The 24,491-nt window shown below is 41.5% G+C and overlaps 1 protein-coding gene across 1 annotated transcript; it reads left to right on the top strand.

Annotated features, from left to right (window-relative positions):
• The first annotated feature begins 1,173 nt into the window (after nt 1-1,173).
• On the top strand, nt 1,174-24,331 carry LOC121685268 (GRIP and coiled-coil domain-containing protein 2). The gene is made up of 23 exons (XM_042065708.1): nt 1,174-1,339; nt 1,821-1,880; nt 6,015-6,099; nt 6,182-6,249; nt 6,366-6,470; nt 6,614-9,016; nt 9,165-9,225; nt 9,841-9,941; nt 10,200-10,298; nt 14,662-14,781; nt 15,177-15,341; nt 15,608-15,712; nt 16,045-16,207; nt 16,393-16,493; nt 16,632-16,709; nt 16,828-16,965; nt 18,799-18,920; nt 19,035-19,211; nt 19,384-19,598; nt 21,846-22,040; nt 22,270-22,409; nt 22,816-23,017; nt 23,231-24,331. The coding sequence occupies exons 1-23, from the start codon at nt 1,334-1,336 to the stop codon at nt 23,302-23,304; spliced, it is 4,983 nt and encodes a 1,660-aa protein (XP_041921642.1). The 5' UTR covers nt 1,174-1,333; the 3' UTR covers nt 23,305-24,331.
• The last annotated feature ends 160 nt before the right edge of the window (nt 24,332-24,491 follow it).

Here is a 24,491-nt window from a genome sequence, read left to right as displayed (position 1 = left end):
AGCTGAATGGGACCTTGACCACCTGATTGTTTAGCATGATTAAAGGACCCCCCTTATAGTAAGCCTAAGATAATCTTTGTGAATGTCATCATCCTTGAGTGATCAACCATAGCATTCAATTGGCACCGTACCAAGAATACAATACAAATATAAAAACAATTGACAATAACTAAAATAATTATAATCAGAATTTGTCTTTTTTAATCAATATCTTAAAGCAACACCAAAGAACTTTCCCTCTGCTGCACGCACGCTATTTGTTTATCCAGCACCGGCTTTGCAAATAACGATGTCCACAGACAAGGTAGAATATTTTGCATGACTTATAAAAGTACGATGTATTGCAACATCAGATGCAAGTCAAATTTGTAGTTTCTTATGTCTCATTCCATCAAACTACAGATCCGCTACCCGATCTGGCAAACTTACATAGTGCGGTTATAGCCGATAGAGGGCTGCGAAGCGAATGTAGAATTGCCGTTCCCCCTGTTACGAGTTGATGAACCACTGAAGCGATTTTGGAAACATTATTTTAAGGTACAAAAAACTCTTTGGTGTTGCTTTAATGCTCCAGGGTGGCTGGGCTTTGTGAATGTGGACAGGTGGGTAGAGCATGGGGAGCAGGAGAGGCCTTACCTCATTGTGGACAACCTAGAAATATCTATAGGCTAGGCCTAGGCTACTGTCAAGCAACATCTACTGTCATTCAACTGTCCGGATGCCCTTCAGCTGACCTACATAATTACACCATTACATTATTATCATTAGCCTACCACTGTTATGATGTATTACAATATCCCATTGTATAATAATGAGATAATAAAATAAATATGTTTACATACAGATTAAACTGTATTCAAGCTTGTGTGTGTGTGTGTGTGTGTTTGCTCTGCTTCTATGAAAGCATAAAATAGAACTGGACTGACTGAAGCTCTAGCAATGTCCAAGTAAAGATAGGCTAATGTTGTTTAAAGAATCATTAAAATTTAAACAAATGTTTGAAAGAATACCACTAACTATACTAGGCTATGTCTGTAATGTAAAAATGTATCAGTCCACTGACTGAATCTAGGCTAATCTATTGTTTGCATTTAGTGGGAGATAGAGACAGTAGCCTAGGCCTAAAAGAAACATATCGAAGGCATAATAGTACGTCAAGACGCTCCTTCATGACGTGCATGTTGACGAAGACGGAAGAGGATATCCCATCCTGCAGATTGCACGTCAACAGTAGCTGTAGTGTAGAGAGATGCCTCGTTAAGTTAGGTACATTCTTCGTGGAAGTCTACATTTTGCCTGAAAGACCTAGCAATATCTTACATATTTGGACAAAATGGAGGTAAGTTCAGGTCACGGATCAGTATTCAGACAGTCAGCACTTCGCGGCTCACCAACATAAACAAACTATGGAACCCTAGCATGCTATGCTAGCTAAATATGACAGCTAAGTTAATTTAGCGTTGTTAAATCGAAGATGTGCACGTAAAGCAAATTATTGGCAAAATTCTACCGGATGGTATTGAAATGTATTAATGTTTATTCAGGTTTTTTGTTCTAACTGGTTTCTAGACAGATTCAGCTTGGTATCAAACTGGAAAATCAGCTGACAGTCTATAGTGTTTTACAACCTGTATAACTTGTCAAGCGAGCTGTTAAGGCTACGTGCTTTGAGGGCATAACGTCAGGATTGTAGGCTACTGTCTTTTTTAAGCTAACTTCCTTGCATCATTGCATTTAGCCAAATCAAAGCCATAGACTACACTGGATCGTCGGTCTCTGTTTATCAATTAAAAGCAAAAATCTGCCCTGTTTTGTTACAGCAAGAGCCGAATCCAGAATCTATAACTTCTCCCTCTGGTCAAGGGCCTGGAAAGTCGAAGGTTAGTAGAATTGCCCTATGATGGCCTACTCCTATGCTTACTCCTACTCTAAGGGTACATACTTGATTGGGTCAAGTTACTTCCACTTCACCCAACATTCACCTCCACCACCACCCATGTGAAAAGAGAACTTATTAATGGAACATTCCATGTGGAATTTGACAGAATTCAGGAATGTGGTTGCTGTTGCTGCAGATATCAGAATCTGTGCAAGTGCAAAACAAGTGATATTGAGGCTATTGTAAAGATTTGCTTCTTGTACCAACATGGCATCAATCAGTATTTTGTCTTGAAATACAATATGTTATGAATGTTTTACCAATATTTTAGGTCTCACAGATTATCCACACTAGATAGATAGATAGATAGATACTTTATTGATCCTCAAGGGGAAATTCAAGTAGCTAGCTACCCCATATGCAATTTTAGTCCTTTGAAAAACGCTAGTTTAATCCTGTAGATAATGCTGTATTTACATGTAACTAAAAATAATGATTGATACCGAATGAGTAAAAATAACAACTTTTTAATACCCTCATTGTTACCCACATGCCATACAAACTTTTAGGGCTCTATCTTGCACTCCAGCGCAATTTACTTTGTATACCCGCGCTTTCGTCTTTCCTATTTTGCAGTCAGCGCATATTGGAATTTTCCCTCCACAGGTACAGTACATGTGCGCCCACGGGGCGTTTCAGCGAAAAGGGGGGGCGTGTTCCGGCGCAAATGGTCCCTGTTGATATTTTGCAGTTTCAGAAAACAATTCCGCCACAGACCAGGAACCTCCTGGTCTAAAGTCAGTGGCGCAAATTCAGATGCTATTTTTAAGGGCGCATGCATGGCCACAGGCCTGCAGGAATGAATGCTATGCACACCGATCTACAGACACCCTGTGCACAGATGGAAACATTCAAAGCCTTGATAATATTTGTCCGTTTCCCGGTTTTGTTCGTGCATTGTCAACTAAAAATTTAGTAGCCTATATAGTATAGTATAGTATAGTATAGTATAGTATAGTATAGTGTAGACTCTTTTGGTCTCTGCATTTATCCCAATTCGTGAATTAGTGAAACACACACAGCACACAGTGAACACGCAGTGGGGTGAAGCACACACAAATCCCTTGCTCAACGGCACTTCAGCTGTGTCCTACTGGTCGGGGTTCGAACATGCAACCCTCCGGTTACAAGTCCGAAGCACTAACCAGTAGCCCACGGCTGCCCTATATATATATATATATATATGTTACATCTACATGCAATATCTTTACAACAACAACGCCTAATTACGACCTATTAATTTGGACAACTTTATACAGCCCTATAAAGGCTAAAATTACCTTTAGTTTTGTTCCAATTTACCGTTGTGTATGGCTTTACAGTAAACATTGTGTGCGCTTTAACACCATCCTATAATCATTATTCCAGCTGCACTAAGGTTTTGAGAAGCACCACAATTTTGCCTACCTTGTACCCATCTGAAATAACTCCAAGCTTTGCTATGTTCCCTTTATCCTTTCGTTGTTTTCAAAAAACGTTTTATATCCATGATGGCCTTGAAGTCTTGAGTTTGTGAATTAGCTTAAATCAGCTTATTATGTGCTGTTAACCAGCAACTATTCACCCCTTGCAGACACGTGACTTAAGTGACTCACGTGACATAAAGAAAACAAACCAAAATATATCTATGCAAGAACATGGGATGTTGTTGTATTCCAAACAATAAGCCAACAGTCGTGGAAGGGCATTACTACGGTTAAATCTCACTATAATCTCCTAGCTGTGCGATATGTCCCATTACAACCCATTGATTTGATTCGTGTTCTTGCCGTCCACTAGGCTATTTTGCTGTGGCGCGAACAAAACGTGACGTCACTTGCAAGGGGTGAATAGATAGTAAAAGAAAGCAGCAAGTAGCCTTGGCTACAATTTCTGTAGTTGCTGCATCCATTCATTGTTATTCTCTCTCCTGCTCAAACAAAAGTTGTGCGTGCATTAAGTTGATGATAACATGTTTCTTTACATAAAATATTGTGAATAGCCTACTGTCATGCAGTAAATGGGATACTGTGCAGAGTTGGAAAGTTAGGTCAACTTGGAAACTGTTTCTCGTTGTTGAGTTGCCTGATGGTAAGGTACAGCCGTAGCTTACACCTGCAGGAGCGCTTGCTTGGGCGTCTGTGTTGTGCAATGCACTTTGCTCGTCTTATCTATATGACGCAGTTTCCATTTCTCCAAACCATACATAATTACAAGGACAACTATTGCTACATGAGGGAAATCAGTGTGGTGTCCGATGTGAAAAAATAGGTATAAATCTAGTGTACACATTTCCACGAATCACGGATGTGTTGATGACATAAATTAGGAAGTATTAGAGGACTTAATGAGACGTGATGTTGAACTGCATGCCGATGCCATTTAACCCAAATGCCCCAGCAGCAGCACGAGAGAGGAAAGCTTATCTGACAGAAGATCTGCATTGTTTATAGTGAGGTAATGTTAGATTACATTGCAAAAATATCACCATGCATTCGTAACCTCGTGATTCAGTGAGAGTGATCCCAAAACATCGGAAAGTGACATTTCTGTATTACATTTTGTCAAGAGGAAAAATCAATAGCAAACTGTTCCCAACTGACTATAGCGCTGTGAACCATTCCTGGCTGCGCCTGGCAAATCCGCCATCATAATAGCAATCCGCTATGGAACAAGCGTGCCTGTTGTTAAAGGGAATGTGAGATGACGCTCTGATTAGTTTATTGCACGTTACGCCCAAACCACACCCATGAGTAATGTAGCTACTACAGACCACCCCATTTTAGATTATCCCGCCGGTAAAATAGCATCAGCGCCCAAGATCCGCCCACAAAGCGACTTGCGCAAAGTCAATTGCGCTGGAGTGGAAGATTGACCCGCTAAGGGCTCTTTCATACTGAGAACATTATATTTTACCTGCCTTGGATTTGGGACCCATTCATGATATTGACTAGCCTCACTAACACCAGACCTATTCTCAAATGAAAATTGGTCTGGATTTCCTTGCTTTGCCTCTGATTTCCAAGGGGCATAAGCAGTGGTGAAATTAAACTTAAATTAGTAAATTAAACTCTTACCGAATCCTTTCCAAAGTAAGTTGTAAACGAAGGTGTTACGCATAGTTGTTTATTCAGTTTCAAAGAACATACATGTCTGTCGTTTCAAACTGAAGCCATGAGCGCAGCTTCGGGCATTGCCAACCATCCTCCTCTGTCTGTCATTGTATAAAGCACACCCTATACTGGATACAGTGGTGGTCAAAAGTGTTGGCACCCATGCTAAAGTTGACTAAAAAGAGGAATATAAAATCATCTTTTGGAAATTGATCTTCATGCCTTCAGTAAAAAAATGAGGATATATCATAAATAAATAAATAAATGTTCTTCCTTAAAATACAGGGGTCATAAATATTGGCAGGCAGATTTTTATTTTTAAAGGCCAGTTATTTCATTGATCCAGGATCCAGGATGCATCCTGATAAAGTTCCCTTGGCCTTTGGGATTAAAAGAGCCCCACATCATTACATACCCTTCACCATACCTAGAGATTGCCATGGTGTTATTTCAGTTAGCCTATTAGCTGGTTTGATTTGCATTGAGCTCAATGAGCTAAAAATAAAAATCTGCCTGCCTCTATGGGAATTTAACATACAGTAGGGGTGCCAATACTTATGACCCCTGTATTTTAAGGAAGAACATTTATTTATTTATGATACATTATTCATTCACAAAGAAAATTGGTGTCCTTAAAGGTTGGATATGTTCTCATTTTTCTTTACTTAAGGCATGAAGATCAATTTCTAAAAGATGATTTTATATTCCTATTTTTAGTCAACTTAAGCATGGGTGCCAACACTTTTGACCATCGATGTAAGTGGTTGTGATTGGTTCCTAAGTTTTGTGTGATTTTGGAAATCGCTGAGAATTGAAGAATTGCCAGACGGACCTGTAGAGCAAATTAATGCTAGATATGTACCTTATTTGATGTGACACGGAATGATCATAATCCGTTATTGTTTTGTTGTTAAGATTAACAGTGAACATTCATAATCTTCAGTTACATTTGTTGTAACTTATTTTGTTGTATTTTTTATCAGCTGGACACACTGTCAAAAGAAGACTTAATCAAGTATGCAAAAAAACAAATAGCTTTAATGCAGAGGATGAAATCAAAATGCTCAGGTAAATGAAAACTCTCTTTACTGGTTGGTGTGTTATAAAGTGAAGCATTAAAGTAATTCAGTGTCACGTTTTTCATTTTAAGATTTGGAAAAAGAAGTTGACACACTCAAAGCCCAGAAGAATAGTGATTCAGATGATTCTATTATCAAGGTATGTCAGACCAATCCACTCTAACCATATATTATATACTCTTGTACATCACATAGGTCATTAGGTTGTGATTTCGAAGTTTGATTAGTAAGTAAACAATGCATGTGTGTAAACAGGAATTGACAGAGAGGATGGATATGGTTCTTCTGGAGAAAGCAGAAACACAGCAGAGCCTGGTCCTTCTTCGCAAAGAAAATGAAAGTGTTAAAAAGCAGGCACAGGTAAAGAAAAAGTCTCATACCTTCCATTTTGGAAAGCAGCACAGACTGAATGCAGTTACAAAGTGGCAAATTATTTGTCATTTTGTGAAGATGACATACTGTATACTATGTCAGATTTTTTTTAATGGTATTTATATTTACAGGATTATGTTGAGGCAATGGCAAAACTTCAAGAAAAGCTGGATCAAGCACAGAATGAGCACTCAACAAAACTTGATGCTCTACAAAAAGTAATTGAAACAGCAGAAGCTAAACACAGAGAAGACCTTGAAAAAGTTCAACAGCTCATGAAGGACAAAAGACAAGATGAACAGAAAAATGAAAAACATAAACAAGAGGAAATTGACAAATTGAAGACCAATCTAGAAGAAATTCACAAAAGCTATGAGGATAAGATAACTGGCTTTCAGAAGGAGCTAGAGGTAGAGAAGAAAAAGAGGCTTGCTGAGACTGAAAGGCTCCGAGAGGATCACTTAAAGGCACTCTCAGAGTCCCACCGTGAACTGGAAGACCTCCAGGGGCAGTTGGCAAACGTTCGCCAGCTACATGAAGAAGAGGTCAGAGACTTGATGTTGCAGCTGGAGGAGAATGCAGCAGACTTTGAGATGGAAAGAGAGCGACTCTTATCTCTCCAGGATGAGCTTTCAGAGCAGCTTGCAATGAAGGAAAATTATCTGCAAGATGTGCAGGAGGAGGAGGAGGACCCTAACAGACATGGGGCACTTAAAGATCCATTAGTCTGTAAAATGTTGAATTTCTCAGGTGCAGATGACCAGAATGATGAGGTGAGTCAACTGAAGACAAACTTAGAAGACTTGCAGGCCCAGAACACCTTGTTTCAAGATGAACTCACATACCTACGTAATGTGAAAATAGAGCTGGAATCTGATCTAAATCACATGAGACAGGAATTCCAACTGGAGAAAGAAGAACTTGAGTTCAAGATTGATGAACTTCAAATGACCAAAGATGATGGTGCAAAAACTTTAGAGAAAAATATGGAAAACCTTCACATCACTAATGAGGGAGGTGATATGACAATTGATCAGCAGGAACAAGAGGTTCAAGACTTGAAAGAACTTCACAAGACCGAATTACATGCACTTGAAAAAAAGCTGCTCTCACAAAACAAAATGGATAAAGAGACACTGGCCCAAGAAATGCAGGCGCTAAGAAACAGGTGCGAGCAACTGTCTGTTGAGAAGAATTGTGCCATTGAAGAGTGCAAGCACACCCAGGAAATTCTGACGAGTTTTGAGTTAGAGCTAGGAGAAAAAACAGGTGACTTTTTAAAGCAGTATGATGCCATGAAGGAGCAAAGTGCATCTACTGTTCAGGATTTACAAGAGAAACTGAGGGTGACATGCAGTGAGCGAGACAGCTTACTGGAGCAAGTTGGGAGCCTTCAACTTACAGTAAAGTCATTGGAGGACCTCAAGATCTCCTCAGATGCTTTGCAAAAGCAAAATGAAGAAGTTCTGTACCAGCTTCACCAAAAAGAGACTGCTGTGGTGGAGCTGAAAGAGATACTGGATGTGGCATCATCAGACAAAAACAATCTTCAACAGTGTTTAGAGACCGCACAGGCAGAATTGGCTAAACTTAGAGAAGACTATGATTTGGAGAGATCAGAGAAATCAGTGGTCTCTTACAGTTTTGAAAGCATATCCAAGGAAAAGGAAGGGATGCAGTGTAGGCTAGATGAACTATCATCAGCTCTTGAAAGTGCCTTAACTGAAAAGGAGAGCATTGGCACACTAGTGACAGATTTGAAGAGCAAACTCTCTCTGGCCATCTCCGAGAAGGATGAGCAGCGTAGCCATCTTGAAGCGGCTCTGGAGGAGCTTGCTGCTCTTCAGGAAAAAGGAAAGCAGTCCCAAGATCTTATCAACAACCTGAAATCAGAAGCCATTAGCATATCGAATGAAGAAAGGGATAATCTTCAAAAGAGCCTTCAGATTATGTCAGATGAGCAGGAAGCACTAAAAATGGACAAGAATGCCATTGAGACAAAACTCTCGGAATCTTATGGTCATATCATGAACTTACTTGAACAAAATAACTGGGATGTATGCACAGATGACAAGGATCTTGCTGGTATTTTAGATGCTGTCATAGCAATGGCACAACAGGAAAAACTTGATCTGACCGACAGGGTAGCAGAACTGACAGAAGAGATGGAGAGATTTAAGCAACAGAGCGCCCACACTCAGGTTGAACTCCAGGCTCACGTAGAGGACCTCAGTCGTGAGAAGAGCTTATTAAAGGGCAATCTTGATGAGGTTGTGTCTGATGTAGAAGCCTTACAGAGAGATCTTTCTGAAATGAAGACTGTGAATGAAAAGATCAGAGTGGAAAACCAAGAGCTGCTTGCTCAAATTGCTGAAGCATCTGAGAAGTTGTCAGCCAGAGAACATGATGGAACGTCAGGGGGAAACGAGAAGATCTTGGATAAAATCAATATTGAGAGAAAGGAGCTCCAGCAGCTGCTGACAGAGAAAGACTCCCTTCTGAAGCAGCTGAGAGAGGATATGGCTATTTTACAGGTTAGTGCTTCTGACAAAATTTCAAACGCTCAGTTGTGCATCATTACATCTGACTATTTTGTTAGTGCAGTTTCTTGAAAGAGCTTTTTAAAGACAAATCTCCTACAGTACATAGATACTCAGCCTCAGTTTCACCCTCTCTTTTCAGAAATCGACTCACAGTGATACCACCAGTGAAGAAAGCATGAAGGAGTACACTGAGAAAATAGGTTTGTATCTACAGAACGGCCTGTTTACATCTGGCATGTGTCATGTACAGTATCTTGGCTGATCCGATCACAACACTGGACCGCTCTAAGTATGTCAGTTCACACCTGGCATTACTGTACCACTTGTGATCGGATCTTACTTCCCCAATCATTTCTGTTTGCAAAGACCAATTGTGTCATTGTTATTAACAGGTGGGAGGCAGCAATACTCTTTCCAGGCCTAGTCTGTGGTAAATTACAACAAAAACAATACATATAATATAATAATAATATATATATATATATATTTTATTTTTAATAATGCCATTTGCACATGAGTGCATGAATGATTGCATACCTCCACTTACTGTATACAGAGGATGTCAGTTGAGTAGGTAGTCCCTCAGTGTGACCCTAGGAAACACTAGTGTTAAAAAGTGACCTTTGTGGTCTCCGAGTGTGGTCTGAGCAATTGGATCTCAATGTGTCCTCAAAGCATGTTGTGTACACACCTGCATTTTAATGCCATGTGTGAACAGGGCCCACGTGAATGAAATTCCGTCATAAATAATTCAATGATTAATGCATTTTTAAATGCTTTATATCACCTGTGGTCATTATTGTCCTTCCCTTTAGCAATACTGGAAAAGGAGAGCAAAGAAAAGGACGAGAGGATGAACAAAATCAAAGTGGTGGCTTTGAAGGCCAGAAAAGAACTGGATAATAGCAAAAAGGAGGTGAGACATCTGTTGTTTCGTGATAAACTTTTTATTGATTTCAAGAGCACAAGTTTGGGGCGTTGTTAGGCAAGACAGTTACAAACAGCGGATCTGGTGTGATCAAATTAAAACAAATTCTCTGCCATATAAGGATATTTGTAGCAGTGAAATATTATATGTGTATGCATGTGCATATGCATAGAGTTGTTGACCTAAATTGTCACAGTTTTTGTAAACAGGTTTTACCCAAGCATACTGTTTCTTTGCTAATCCCAGGTTCTTGCATTGAAAGAAGAGGTGGTAGCTTTACAAGCAGAGCGGGACAGAGTTTCCAACTCCATGAAAGACATTATCCATGGGGCTGAAGACTGTAAGGTATTTATCAGCATCATGCAAATCAGTTTCAGGATAAAATCATCAAGTCAAATTCCTGAGCTACTTTATGCTGTGAAAGTAGTTTAAATTATTGTCCATTAGGCCATCCTTAAAAATATTTTCGTTTGCCGTAACCCGACCGACCCTGTCAATTTAGAACCGACCCAAATATTTATTTTTTTCCCCTTTTAGTCCGACCGACTTGCCGGTTGTAAACTTGCGTTAATACCTACCGATTGTTTTTTTTTTACTCTAAACAACCAATACAAATGCAATAAAATAATAGTTATTTTAGTAGGCCCAAGTATTGTGAATATAAATTACCTACATGCAAACGTGGCTCACTTAAAAAAAAAACCTGTGGCGTCATCTCTACACCATTGGTTTTACGCATGTCACTTCGTTTCATTCACACAAACTGATAACGCTGTTACGAAGTTCTGGAAGAACTGTGGCCAGATCTTTTCTCATCCCTTCTCCCCCTAGTCTAGCGGTGACCGTGTCGGAGTATTGAAATTGGTTGTGGTCTATTCAGCATTTCTCAAAATATGGGTCCGCAACATGGGGACTGCTGGTCCGCGGAGTCGTGGAGTGAAATTAGGCCCGGTGTACGGTGTTCATTTTAGGACATCCTCAGACTCAGGTGTCAGACTCAGAAAAACATCGGTCATCTTCAGACAAAACTGCCTCAGCGTCAGAAAAACCAGACTCAGGTGTCAGACTCAGAAAAACATCTGTCATTTTCAGACAAAACTGCCTCAGCGTCAGAAAAACCAGACTCAGGTGTCAGACTCAGAAAAACATCTGTCATTTTCAGACAAAACTGCCTCAGCTTCAGAAAAACTTCTGTCATCTTCAAACCAATCTGCCTCAGAAAAACATCTCTAAGGAGTCAGGTCTCAGAAAAAACGCTATCAGAAAAAGTGGAGTCAGGTTGGGTCCGCAACATGGAGACTGCTGGTCCGCGGAGTTGTGGAGTGAAATTAGGCCCGGTGTACGGTGTTCATTTTAGGACATCCTCAGACTCAGGTGTCAGACTCAGAAAAACATCGGTCATCTTCAGACAAAACTGCCTCAGCGTCAGAAAAACCTGTCATCTTCAGACAAAACTGCCTCAGCGTCAGAAAAACCAGACTCAGGTGTCAGACTCAGAAAAACATCTGTCATTTTCAGACAAAACTACCTCAGCGTCAGAAAAACCAGACTCAGGTGTCAGACTCAGAAAAACATCTGTCATTTTCAGACAAAACTGCCTCAGCTTCAGAAAAACTTCTGTCATCTTCAAACCAATCTGCCTCAGAAAAACATCTCTAAGGAGTCAGGTCTCAGAAAAAACGCTGTCAGAAAAAGTGGAGTCAGGTCTCAGAAAAAACGCTGTCAGAAAAAGTGGAGTCAGGTCTCAGAAAATCAGGTCTCAGAAAAGTATTAAGTATTAAATAAAGACAAATGTGCTATGCCATGATGTAATACCATATAATACAATTTTAAAACGTTAGCAGTTGTCATTGTCATTGCACAACAATAATAGACAGACATAAAGATAGACAGGTACTTGAAATGTAATCCCCAGGGGACAATAACTGCAGCGTTGTTGAATTAATTTGATATGAGATGTTATCTTAACTTATTTAGAGAAATGTGCCTTGTTGTTGGTACCTGCTATTTCATGTATTATCATAATGGTATTATATGGTATTACATCATGACATAGCACATTTGTCTTTATGGGGGTTTGGGAATAATGATGTGATGATAATGATGCAGGTTTCTTACTGGTAGGTAGTGTACAACTGGGAAACGGTTAGCAAAAGTAAGAAATAATGGTCCAGTAGTAGGCTATAAAAATGATCAAAGTTGTATTTAGCCTATTCACTGCAGTAGACCTGCATCATTGTATGAAACATTACAAAAACATGAAACATGACATATTACATATAACTGTAAATCATCTGATCATCTAATAAAAACAGATATCTAGGCTATATATAACATTTATTTTATATTTGGCCTGCTATGAAATCATGTATTGAACAATTTAAATTTAAGCACAGCTCATCTTTAAGAAACTCAAATAGCCTAGATGCATGCTTAGCATTTTGTGATCAGGCTACTTTCACAAACTCTTAGTCAGCTGTCCTCTGATTTACCAATATCTAGGCGATATTTGTAACATTTATTTTGTATTTGGCCCGTTATGAAATCATGTGGAACAATTTAAACACATTGTAAAACTTAAAGCCCAAATTTGTAGACATCAGTGCATGTCGAAATTTACTGCAAATTCAGAACTGGATTACTCTGGAACGGCTAACTGTACAGGGGACTGCTTTACACCTTTATGTTTGGTAAGGTCTGCTGTTTATTCTGATATGTGGTTTGTCATGTGTTAAAAGAAGGGTTGGTAAAGTATTCCACCGAGATGAATGGGTAGGGAGATCATGGACGCAAAACCTTCAGTAGAATGTATGATTAAATTTAATTATATTATTTACTTTTCTCGCGAACCGTTCAACACAGCAATTATCGGCTAACATCGTTTAAAAGCTGAGAAAAAGCTCTTTCATGTGACATCACTTGTGATGTCTGTGTGATGAATAGGCTACTTCGCGAGTAGTTCAACTGAGAAGAATGGGTGAATTTGGACGCACTTTCTTGCGATGTCACTTTCTCCACTGCGTAAAAGACTAAATTAATTTGCGCTGTGAATGCTAAGATTATTTTGACAGCGTAAATAAAAAATATTATTATAATAAAAAGATTATTTTTATTCGTAAATAAAAATCGCTATTAGTAGGACACAAAGCAGAATATTGAAAGAAGGGGGCACCAAGGCCACCGTGGCCTGTAAACCTATGATTTTCAAAGGGGCTTCACGGCCAACGCAAGGGGCTACCACGGCCGTCGTGGCCGCCGTGAAATTCCTACCCTGCCAGTGACAGAATAATGTAGGCCTATACTCACCGTTCTGTATCCGTCGTCTTCTTCTGTACCCACAATAACTTTTCATTTGAGACTTTTTCGTCTGACTCAGACAGAGGTTTTTCTTATGCTGAGGCAGTTTTGTCTGAAGATGACAGAAGTTTTTCTGACGCTGATGCAGTTTTGTCTGAAGATGATAGAAGTTTTTCTGAAGCTGATGCAGTTTTGTCTGAAAATGACAGATGTTTTTCTGAGTCTGACACCTGAGTCTGTTTTTTCTGACGCTGATGCAGTTTTGTCTGAAGATGACAGAAGTTTTTCTGACGCTGAGGCTGTTTTGTCTGAAGATGACCGATGTTTTTCTGAGTCTGACACCTGAGTCTGAGGATGTCCTAAAATGAACACCGTACCGGTGCTTCATCTGATAATTTGCTGCGCAGTTGATCAAGAAACCGTGGATCGACGAAAAAAGAAAACAAACGTTTCTGCTATCGATGTCATTAAACATGGAGCCCTACAATTAAGTGGTGGTATGAGCATTCATTCAATGAAACTAATCGATAACGTTGGTATCAAAGCTCCGCTTCAACCTGTTGGAAGGCTATTTATTTATTTAACGAAACTTAATAGAACGACGTTGTTTTTTGGAACTTCCTTAGAAACAGAGCAGAGACTGTATAATACACTGTATAGCATTGAGTATTGTATAGTCAAATTTCAATATAACGTGGCCAAGAGCTATTGTAGCCTTCTTTCTGGGTACATGTAGATGAGCCCTATGACCCAAAAGTCTGCCATGACCGGGCCTCAGGTCAAAGAAGTTTGAGAAAGGCTGGTCTATATAACCTGCATCAGAATGAGGTTTGCAATGGTGCGCCTGAAGGCACGGATTGAAGACCCAGTCAGTTACGTCACGATATGCACATTTGTGTAAATTAATTCCTAGGTAATCACCATGACCAAAATTGAACTTTTTTTTTTACTTTGAATCTTGAAAAAAAAAAAATATTGACCTACCTACCGACCCATTTTTAATTTTTTTTGGCTGTTACTGCAAACAAAAATATTTTTAAGGATGGCCTTAAGGAGTACAGCCAATCTGTGGTAGTCAGTTACACTAGCACTACTTGGTATTGGCCAATGTTCAGGTTAGTTCTGATTTATTAGCCAATAAAGATCAGATATTGGAATTCTTATTAGGAGATACGTAGATGTTGGATCCCTAATTATGAGGCTTAATGCGTTGTCTGTAGTAGAAGAAATATCGTATTCCAGCAACACCTATCAATGAAAGGAATCCATGCAAGCCACACTTTAGTTCTGCAGGTTGATGCTTATTCCGCTGCTATTAAACAAACATGTATTGGTTGCCTCATTTTTGCCTCTATTCACATCCAGTCATACTGTATGGATAACATGAATACTTCATGAATTTAATTTCCAGAACCTCATGATGGATTATGATAAGCAGACTGAGCTATTGGATAAGGAGCGAGAGAAGCTTGAGGGGGCGGAGAAACAAATTGGAGATTTGACCAAACGTCTGCAAACTGCCATGCAGCAGGTATTTCTTATAACTCGACCCACAGCTCTTGTTAAGAATAAACCGAGATGGAATAAGTACCTTTTTACTTTTGTTTTACACAAGCTATGAATTTATCTTCTTGACATTGGTTAACATAATGTTTCAGACAGTGGCACAGTAGTTCCTAATTTGAGTGTTTAATACAGGAACACTATTTACAGAGTGGAATCGATGTGTTGTGTTGAATATGCCACTATATGGCTGTTATTTGATCCAAGATCTCCCTAGATAAGGACGGTTGCTGAAACGCACACCAAACATGCTCTGGTCACAAGTCTTTTTGTTTTCAGATAGTTTGTCATTTTGGTTTTCTATGGTGGCTTTTTTCTTGTGCCTTGTGCTTGTCACGTAATCTTTCCCTTTCGCTCCCTCAGCATGAGCAGTTTGAGTCGGAGAGAGAGGACTTGAAGGCTCGATTGGAGACTCTGCAGACTAACGTCAGGCAGCTGGAGGCTCAAGCTTTAGAAATGCACAAAGTCAAATGTGCACTTGAAAAGGACCTGGAGGGAGAAAGGCTCTTAAAAGAACAAAAAGTCAAGGTACCACAATAACAGTGGGGCCAGAGGGGAGATGAGTGGGACAGTCTGTGACACTGAATGCATCTTCAATTTGTCTGTGAGGGCCTCTCAAAATATAAAGCTGCTGGTGGCCCTGCATCCACTTTGTGTGTTTGTTTATTTTTCTCGGTTTTCTGGTTACTGTGCTGAAAACTTTTAAGAGTACTCTATGTAATTCCAGAAATAACATTGAATCCAAAGTAGCTTTTAAGGATTAAATACAGTAAAACTCTTTTCTTTTGCAACAGGAGCACGTGTCTGCTGTTAAGGAGGTGGAGGAGCTCCAGAGTCAGCTGCGTAGACAGAAGCAGCAGCTGCAGCAGACTGCACAGGAACTCGAGCAGCTTCGCAGGGCAAGTCCTGTTATCATAACACACACCTGCTAGTCTGTGTTGATGTTCATAATTTATAGCTTAGGTGTGCATGAACGGAATAGTTTGCAGTTTGATGTTTGGCTTTTGCAAAATAATACATGAAGTGAAATGCGTTTGTTTAGGAATAAGCAAATGCTGCGGTGAAGCATCTTATGGATTCTTTCTTTATGGACTCCCCCCTTTAAGTGCACCTGTTTATGAATGCGAATAAATCAGTTCCTTTGTAGTACTTGCAGTACACAGTTCCAAATGGCTAAATCCACAAATTACAAAAAAACGTTTTGATAAACCTCCCTCTCTGATCACCACAGGATGCTCAGCAGAGCACTCTCCTGGACATGGAAATGGCCGACTATGAGCGCCTGGTTAAAGAGCTCAACACTAAGATCACAGAGAAAGACACCAAGATTGAGGATCTGGGAAGGCAGCTACAGACCCAGAAAAAGAGAGAGGAAAGCCTGAGCGAGGAGATCGGTGAGGCAGCCTCAAATCTCAGAACTCCTCATTGATCATTTTTACTGAACAGTCTGTCATCACCTATGAAGTTTGCATTTGCCAAGAACACAGTGCAATCTGAATGGGTTATGTGACCTGGACATGAGATCAAAAGCTTTCTATAATGTGTCAGATGCATTTTACTCTGTTAATGGCTCCCCTAGAATCCCTGAAGTCCCAGGTAGACCAAGGGGAAGAGAAATCATCCAAGATGAAACAGCTGCTGGTGAAAACAAAGAAGGATTTGGCTGATGCCAAGAAAAATGTGAGTCGCTCGCTCTACTACGTAGCCCAAGCTCCCTCCACAGATCTCTCCACACCTCCATTCATGTGCTTATTATTAATGAGGTTTGATCTGTGTCACGGCCCAGTTGCACTGATGCTGATGTATGTATTGTTGCAGGAAGCTTCTCAGATGCTTTCCAATGCTGCTTTGAAGGGAGAACTGGAGGCACACCAACAACAACTGGAAGGCTATAAAGTAAAGTACAGACCACACTCCCACTTGGTTTTAGAGATTTCATCAAGACCGTTGAATCCTTCTGAACTATACAGGGACTATGGATGAGTGTTTTATGCATGCACCTGTCTGATTGCAGATTCAGTGCAGTGAGCTAACAGCTGAGCGTCACCGACTGCAGGGGCAGCTGAAGGCTTCGGCTGAGCAGCATCAGAGGACGTCAGGATCCTATCAGCTGAGACTGACCACCCTACAGGAGGAGTGCAGCACAGCTAAGGTAGTGAAGTCCAGTCCTCCCATCTGCCCTGGCCTCTCAGGTGCCTCCACAGAGTGTACAGTGGAGTAAACTGTGTTTTATCTTTTCACATAACACATGCATTTGTGAGTGGTGGAGCATCAATATTTAGATATGTGTGATGTCTTTATTTTTTTTAAAATCTTTTTCCTTTTTTTTTTAACCTTATTTCATATTTATATACGGCTGGATTAACAAACATTTTGCTACCTTGTAGGGGTGTACTAGAAATGACTACGCCTGACTTCAGCCATATTTCATATTGCAATACTTTTTCGGTTTTTCAAAAACACAATATATATCCTATACTGTAGCAGCCTAGCAGTACTGCTACACTTTAGTTGTTGCCGCTACCCATAAGAAACTGCCGCTATGCTTTCATGAGCCACCTACACTTTTGTTCTTGCACCGCATACTGCAAAAATAGGAGTTGTGGATATGCATTGTCTGCATATATTAGTTTGCATAGCCTACACTTTGTTTAGGGGTTATAGTTGTGCGCTGGGGTGTCATTGTAACTCCTGACTTCACCATGCTAGCTGGAGAAAAGTAAGCAAACTCTGTGGAGAGACATCTCAGTAGATAAATCTAATTTGTATAGCATTTTGTTGGCTTAGATTTTCTAAATGTTACTGAGAAATATGTTAACCTTTCTTGGTTCAGCTCCAGAGCTTAGATGGATCATTAGGATGCTCCAGGACTGAAAGTATCAGGGACAGAAACTTCGGGGTTTCGGCCCTTCCCTTTAACTTGCGAGCAACAGGGAGACGCAAGATACAGGTTCAGTCCGAGTAGTTGCAGCTTTATTTTAGTGGCCAACAGTTCATACTATAAGTCTGCTTCAGCAATTCTGTGTTAGTCACCAGTTTCCCTCTTCCAGCTCCTAGATTATAATCAGCTGTATTTTCTCTTCCTGTCTACCACTCACACTCTATGGACTGAGCTGTCATTAAGGAAGCCACACCACTTTTATAACAAGACACTATGAATGTTATTTTGTTGACTTGTGGTTTTGCTGCTCCTGTACCATGGAGGACAGATCTAGTATGAGTTCTGTCCATCATTGGAAAAATGTTGCCATTTTCCTCCCAGTGCCATAAGTGGCTGTGGCGTTTTGTATAGCAGATGTTTGGCTCATGGGTATGATGTCCCACCAGATCTCTCCATGAAATCTGTTTGGAACTGACCATTGGATGGACCTGTATGTTCTCTCACCCTCTTGAGTCGCATATCTCTGCTGTAAAACCCCCAGCAGGCTCGGTGGCCGCCGGCTCAACTCTCCGCCCCATTACGTGTGTGACACGCGAGTGCTCCCACTCTGAGTGCTCTGGCCTGCCTACCCCCCCCATCTCCTCTCCACTCCACAGACCGAGCCCTGCACTCAAGAGTCCTGGTGCCTTCCAAATAGCTGTATAGATTTTCCATTCCAGTGGTCTGCAAGTCGGCACCATTGCTAAATGGCTTAAACAAAACTTAATTATAGAGTGACACTCCTGAGTGATTTCCCCCACAGGCCTAATGCCTGGTGATGAATAGCGCGCTTCAGCCCAGAGAAAAAGGGAAGAGCCTGCATCACTCCCACTGCTGGGACTGCTGCAATCATTTGTATTAATTAATTGTCTGAGGATTTGACAGTGAAAAAACCCCATAAAAATAAAACATAAAAACATGTACCAGAGGTAAGACAACTCACAAGAGATACATGTTTGCAGTTTCCTTGTTTTGTGTTTGGTCATTATGATATTCATCCTGGAATAGTTCTGCTGGGGAATGGCAGTCTCATTTGCTGGTCCTCTGTGTGACTTGATCCCTCAGGCTGAACTGGCTGCAACCACATCAGAATTTGAGAGCTACAAAGTGCGTGTGCATAATGTTCTAAAGCAGCAGAAAAACAAGAGCTCGGCCCAAAATGACAGTGATGTCACTAAGCAGGAAAGGTCAGTCTTGTTACCTGTTGAGAATTTCTATGTGTGTGTGTGATTGTGTCACTTACAACATAATATAATTTTTTTTTTTTGTTTGTTTTGTACCTGTGTGTGTGTGCGCATTAGGGAGCACATGGAGAGCATGCTGGAGCAGCTGACGTCTCGGTTACAGGACACGCAGCACAACCTCCAGGCCAGCAGTGCAGAGCTGCAGCAGCTGCAGACGGAGCACGACACACTGCTGGAGCGCCACAACAAGATCCTGCAGGAGACCGTTGTCAAAGAGGCCGAACTCCGTGAGAGGTGTGTGTGTGAGAGAAAGAGAGATGCTACCTAGAGACGATGTCATTCATCCGATAAATGGGGATGTTTTTGGATAAGGAACCCCTGTTGTATAAATTTTATACGTTGATGACGTTACTGTTCCATCTTTAAGGTTCTGACGTGCTGAGGCCTTCTGTTGTGTGTCCGACAGGCTCTTGACACTGCAGTCTGAGAACATGGCTCTGAAAGCGGAGCATGCCCAGACGGTCAGTCAGCTGAGCTCGCAGGCCGACGTCCTTCGCAGCAGCTTCCGGGAGCAGTTGCGCCACGCGCAGGACGAGCATCGCGGCACGGTGGAGACGCTGCAGCAGCAGCTCGGCCGCCTGGAGAACCAGCTCTTCCAGCTGCAGAAGGAGTCCAGCGCCAGTAAGGGCCTCTCCGCCGCAGCCACAGTGGTCATATGGGTCACTCTGTCATTAGTCATATGGGCCACTCTGTCATAGTGGTCATATGGGCCACTCTGTCATTAGCCACCAAGAACATTCTCATGTGGAACACCTACATTACAACAGAGGTTGAATTGAAGCAATAAGCCCTGAGAGGCCGTAGGTTCCACTGATTTTAGAACAGCTAAGGGGCATTGTTGGGCACAATGTGCAGCGGAGTAAAACCCCTATTAGCTGGTCTAAAATCAGTGGAACCTACGGTGGAACCTCGAGTGGTTTATTGCTTTTCTAAAATGGTTACTACATTTATCTGGCAAGATTTCATAAAATAAAGACACCGCATTGAGAAATGTAACAATTTATTAATAGATAATCATTCTTCTGCCAAGAAATATACTGTATTTCCTCTATATGAATGGTTGCCAAGCAACATCGACACACAGCTACTCTTGTATGAAGTGGTAGTGCAGCACTATAGAGCGAAATGCGGTCAAGGTGTATGCTTGTGTTGGATTTTATAACATTTAACGTGATTCAGCCAATCATAATCAAGGACCGGAACTATCCGTTTTAGTATTTAGAACTATCGTAACTAAGATACTGTAGCTAGTGCTGAACCAGAAACTGTAGCTTTTGTAGACCAGGTACACATCAATCAGTTCATTCTGTTACTCTGTTGTTGCTTAACCCAGCCCAACTCAAAAGGTACAGCACTCGCAGATTTCTCAGGCAGCTACAGTTTACCGAGAGTGCAATAGCTGTCTGAATGTTTAGTTTGTGTCTGCTCACCCAGCTGTCAGAAATACAGTACCCGTCATGGCGTTTGGATTGTGTTCGCTTTGTCACAGCTGCTGTAATGTGCCAAGTTCAAGTTAGCCTGATAATTCAATAGACAGACAGGCCTGTGGAAAAGAGTTAAAGCGTGTCAACACTTGAATGAGTTATATGTCTGTGTGTGTGTTTGTGGTAACTACCTTGGGTAGTACAATCTGGTGGCTGTAATATAGGGTCTTAATTTGTGAGATCAGGGTGGTGTTTGTGTTGGGATCCGTGTGAAGCTGAGCTGCTGCTGGCGCCAACCTCGGGCTCCTTTATGTTGGCTGCTCAGGGCACAGCTGTGCAGGCGTGTGCTGGAGCGTCGAGCCCAGCTGCCGCGCTGCCTAATGATGCCCGGTGCACAGCGTCTCAGCCCCCTTCATCGCTCCGCAGCCAGGTGCTCGTTCCAGCGCGGGAGGGAGCGCCTCCAGCCTGGCGCTCTCTCTCGTCTGTAGGGACAGCGGCATCAGGGCAGGATCACTGAGCTGGAGACGGGCATAGTATTTATGCACACGCAGGGGCCGCGTCCTTTAAAACAGCACCCCACACTGTGGCAGACACGCGGTAGCCCCCTCTCAGAGCATCCATCAAATCAGGGTGCCCCTATTGACTGGCAGCTCTTGACAAACGATTTGTTCTCTTATGTCTTCATGCTTGTTTGTTTCTCCTACGTCAGCTGTCCAGCAAACAAGCAATATGCGGGAGTGTTAAATAGCTGCATTTGGGGCTGATAAATAGATGGCAGTGTGAGCTTATTTAGTCTCTGTGGAGAGTGTGCTGTTGGGGTTTTGGGCTGTGAATGACAGGCTATTGACTGGGCACCCCATGTGTGAAGGGCAATTTTGGCAAGATGCAGCAGATGTGAGAATTCCTCTTCCCACACTGCTCTCACTTAACACATCAGTCACAACATGTCCGCCTACCTTTGAATGGCTACCACACTGTTGAAAATGAGCTAGAGCTGGCACACAACAACTATACTTGCAAGACTTGCTTAGTCATTTCATCGTGTAAAACCAGAACTTAAATCCCGTTATGACTCATGTTGGTTGTTGCTAAATGATAATACATCAAATGAAATACTGTACAGTGTAATCTTGAGCATCCGATATGTCTTTTATACCACCTACGCAATGAAGAAGCACACTGTACCACAACACAAATTACACAGTAAAATCATAGTATGCTATGACTTCTGAGTTGCCCATGACTGCCCTCTGCTGGTACGTTAAAGTAAACCTCAATCTACAGGCTCAGCTATACTTTGCCTAAGAGAACCTAGAGCCAATGTTTCACTGAAATGACTTCTGTTGTGTTTGTTGAGCGATAACCCCTCCCTGCATGACAATCTCCTTAACGGCCAGTCTCCTTTTTTCTCTCTCTCTTTGTCTCTCTGTCTCCCTCCTGCCAGGCTCAACCCCCCTGCAGCAGGGTAAGAAATTGATGCAGGAGCGGAGGCCCACGGACCTGCCTCTGTTAGAGCTGCAGTCCATGGCACGAGAGGAGGGAGAGGGCATGGAGACGACCGAGACCGAGTCCGTGTCCTCTGCAGGCACACCACTGCCCTCCCTGGAGCAGCTCCTCTCCTCTCCAGATCCCAAACATGGTGAGACCCCCCCCCCCCAAAAGTCAACTTTCACCTGAATGACTTTTGTCAGAGTGTCAACAGTGGTCTATATCATCTGGTCATTTGATTATGTCACTATAATAGGAACCAGGCCATTTTGTCACTGCTACAAAAGCTATCAACTTTTGTCTATTGTTATTTGGTCGAATTTGTTCACCCCTTGATATAAAACTGGCATGGAATGAACTGAGATGTGTGCTGTGTGCAGAGCCATTTGTGTGGCAGGTGGAGCCCACGAAAGAAGAGCTGACTCAAAAACTGAACACAGCTACGCGTAGCATGGAACACGTGAATGGGCTGCTGCATGAAACCGAGGCTACAAACGCCATCCTCATGGAACAGATCACGGTAAACACACACAAACACACACTGCCTTTCTCAGTGGAAGAATAAGATCACGGTAAACACACACGGCCTTTCTCAGTGGAAGAATAAGTGAAGTACACCATGGTCATTATGAAACACTAATTAAATTGCAAAATATAAACGGATATCTATTATTGTATTATTGTGTATATACTCTCAATCACTCCAATGCACAATTGTCTCCCTGAGACACACACATCAACACCAGACATTCTCCTGTCCAGTTATAATGCTGTCTGTTAAGGCTGGATCTACCGCCCTCCCACGCCCACCATGATCCATGCCTCCTCTCACTGACCCCTCTCAGTGAGGCAGGGCTGAGTGATGGCTTGTCAGACTGCTGTTTCCACCCGCTCATGCCCCCCTCCCCTGCCTCTGCCCCCCACAGCTGCTGAAGAGCGAGGTGCGGCGACTGGAGAGGAACCAGGAGCGGGAGAAGTCGGTGGCCAACCTGGAGTACCTGAAGAACGTGCTCCTGCAGTTCATCTTCCTGCGCTCGGGCAGTGAGAGGCAGGCCCTGCTGCCCGTCATCCACACCATGCTGCAGCTCAGCCCTGAGGAGAAGAGCAAGCTAGCCGCCATCGCTCAGGGTACCACCACATCTCTGCTCACTCACATCCAAACGCCAATAAAGAAATTGGGCATCTTTGCAGAAGCATGACAGTCACTGCCGTTGTGATTGAATCTATTTCCTTGTGTAAATTTGCAAAGATACTGTATGTCAGTGTACCAGTATGTTCACCTGTTTGTTTAGTATCTTTTTGTGTTCATATAAAAATGTAAATGCTATCTGTTGTCATCAGGTGAAGAGGAAGCAGACCGGTCCCGAGGCTCTGGGTGGTCCTCCTACCTGCACAGCTGGTCTGGGATCCGATGAGAGTTGCAGCCGCCGCGGGCTCCTCTTACTGTGACCTCACCTCAGCTCGCCATCATCTTTTAAATAACTCAAAGTACAACCCATATGCCTTTTCCACAAAAATAGATCTGTTTTTATATTTTGATAAAGATTCCTTTATTGCAGTTCTACATTATTTATAAATGACTTGAATATTAGCTAGACCTTCATATAAGCTGATGGGCTCGTTATTACCCATTACTTATAGCTGACACTGTTATCCATGTTTCTTGTTTTTCCAATGTATAGCATACTGTATGTTCCTTCACTTAAATATTTTGCATCTGTGAGTCAAAAAACTGTTACTGAAACATTCACATTCCTTACCCTTTGTTGATTTTAACACTTTAACTGTAATTGATCTCAAAAGGGATAATATACTTTTTACAGGTATGGCTATTATTGTTGCACACTGTAGAATATCAAGGATATTGTGGAACTATACTGCACATTATTTTCAGTTTTCAATTTGTTTAATTTCAATATAATGATTCATATCAAGGTATCTTTATTAACTGAAATAATACATATGTTCAGACACTCAACAGAGGCTCATGAGATTATACTGAAATAAATGACCCACTGTCAAACATAACATGAGGGGGACCAAATGGAATTAAATGGGTGTTACTGCTATGATTTTCCACCTTGTATGGAAAGCTAATGGAGAGCTTAAGCTAAGGAGAAATTATTGACAAATGAATGAAATATCTTAACTGAATGTATTGCATTTTATAATATTATTGTACATAATGAGTATTGATCAGTCATGCAAGGAATATATTTAACATTTTGCTCTTGATAAATATCCGTTCAACTCGGTCAGTAGCCTGATGATGGTCTCCTCAAAAAGGGTATGAACCCGTAAAACTCCCCTCCCCTTTATAGAAAGGTTTAGAGATTTACTCGGAAATGTGCAATTTGACCACACTGATTCATTACATGCTTCAACTGCGAGTAATAAAATTGCTGTTTCGAAATAAATCTGTCCATTCATTGGTGAACTGAACCAGTCCGTCTTTGACTCTTACTTTGGTGAATGGGACATAGAATGATGCAATTAGGATTTGTGTTCTCTATTTTGGAGGAAAGACTTTATTCATCGAAGTAGAACAGTGACATTTTTTTAAAAGAGCCTTAACTGGCTGCTACTTTGTGTTCACTTCAGC

The sequence above is a fragment of the Alosa sapidissima genome, chromosome 2 (assembly GCF_018492685.1).
Source record: "Alosa sapidissima isolate fAloSap1 chromosome 2, fAloSap1.pri, whole genome shotgun sequence".
NCBI classification, from domain to species: domain Eukaryota; kingdom Metazoa; phylum Chordata; class Actinopteri; order Clupeiformes; family Clupeidae; genus Alosa; species Alosa sapidissima.
The sequence above is the reverse complement of the archived record's forward strand: the minus strand, read 5'-3'. Positions and strand labels throughout refer to the sequence as shown.

Coding starts and splice junctions, on each gene's coding strand:
- LOC121685268 (XM_042065708.1), top strand. Junction 6,471..6,613: donor GTGTTAAAAAGCAGGCACAG/GTAAAGAAAAAG, acceptor TTATATTTACAG/GATTATGTTGAGGCAATGGC. Junction 10,299..14,661: donor ATGGGGCTGAAGACTGTAAG/GTATTTATCAGC, acceptor TTTAATTTCCAG/AACCTCATGATGGATTATGA.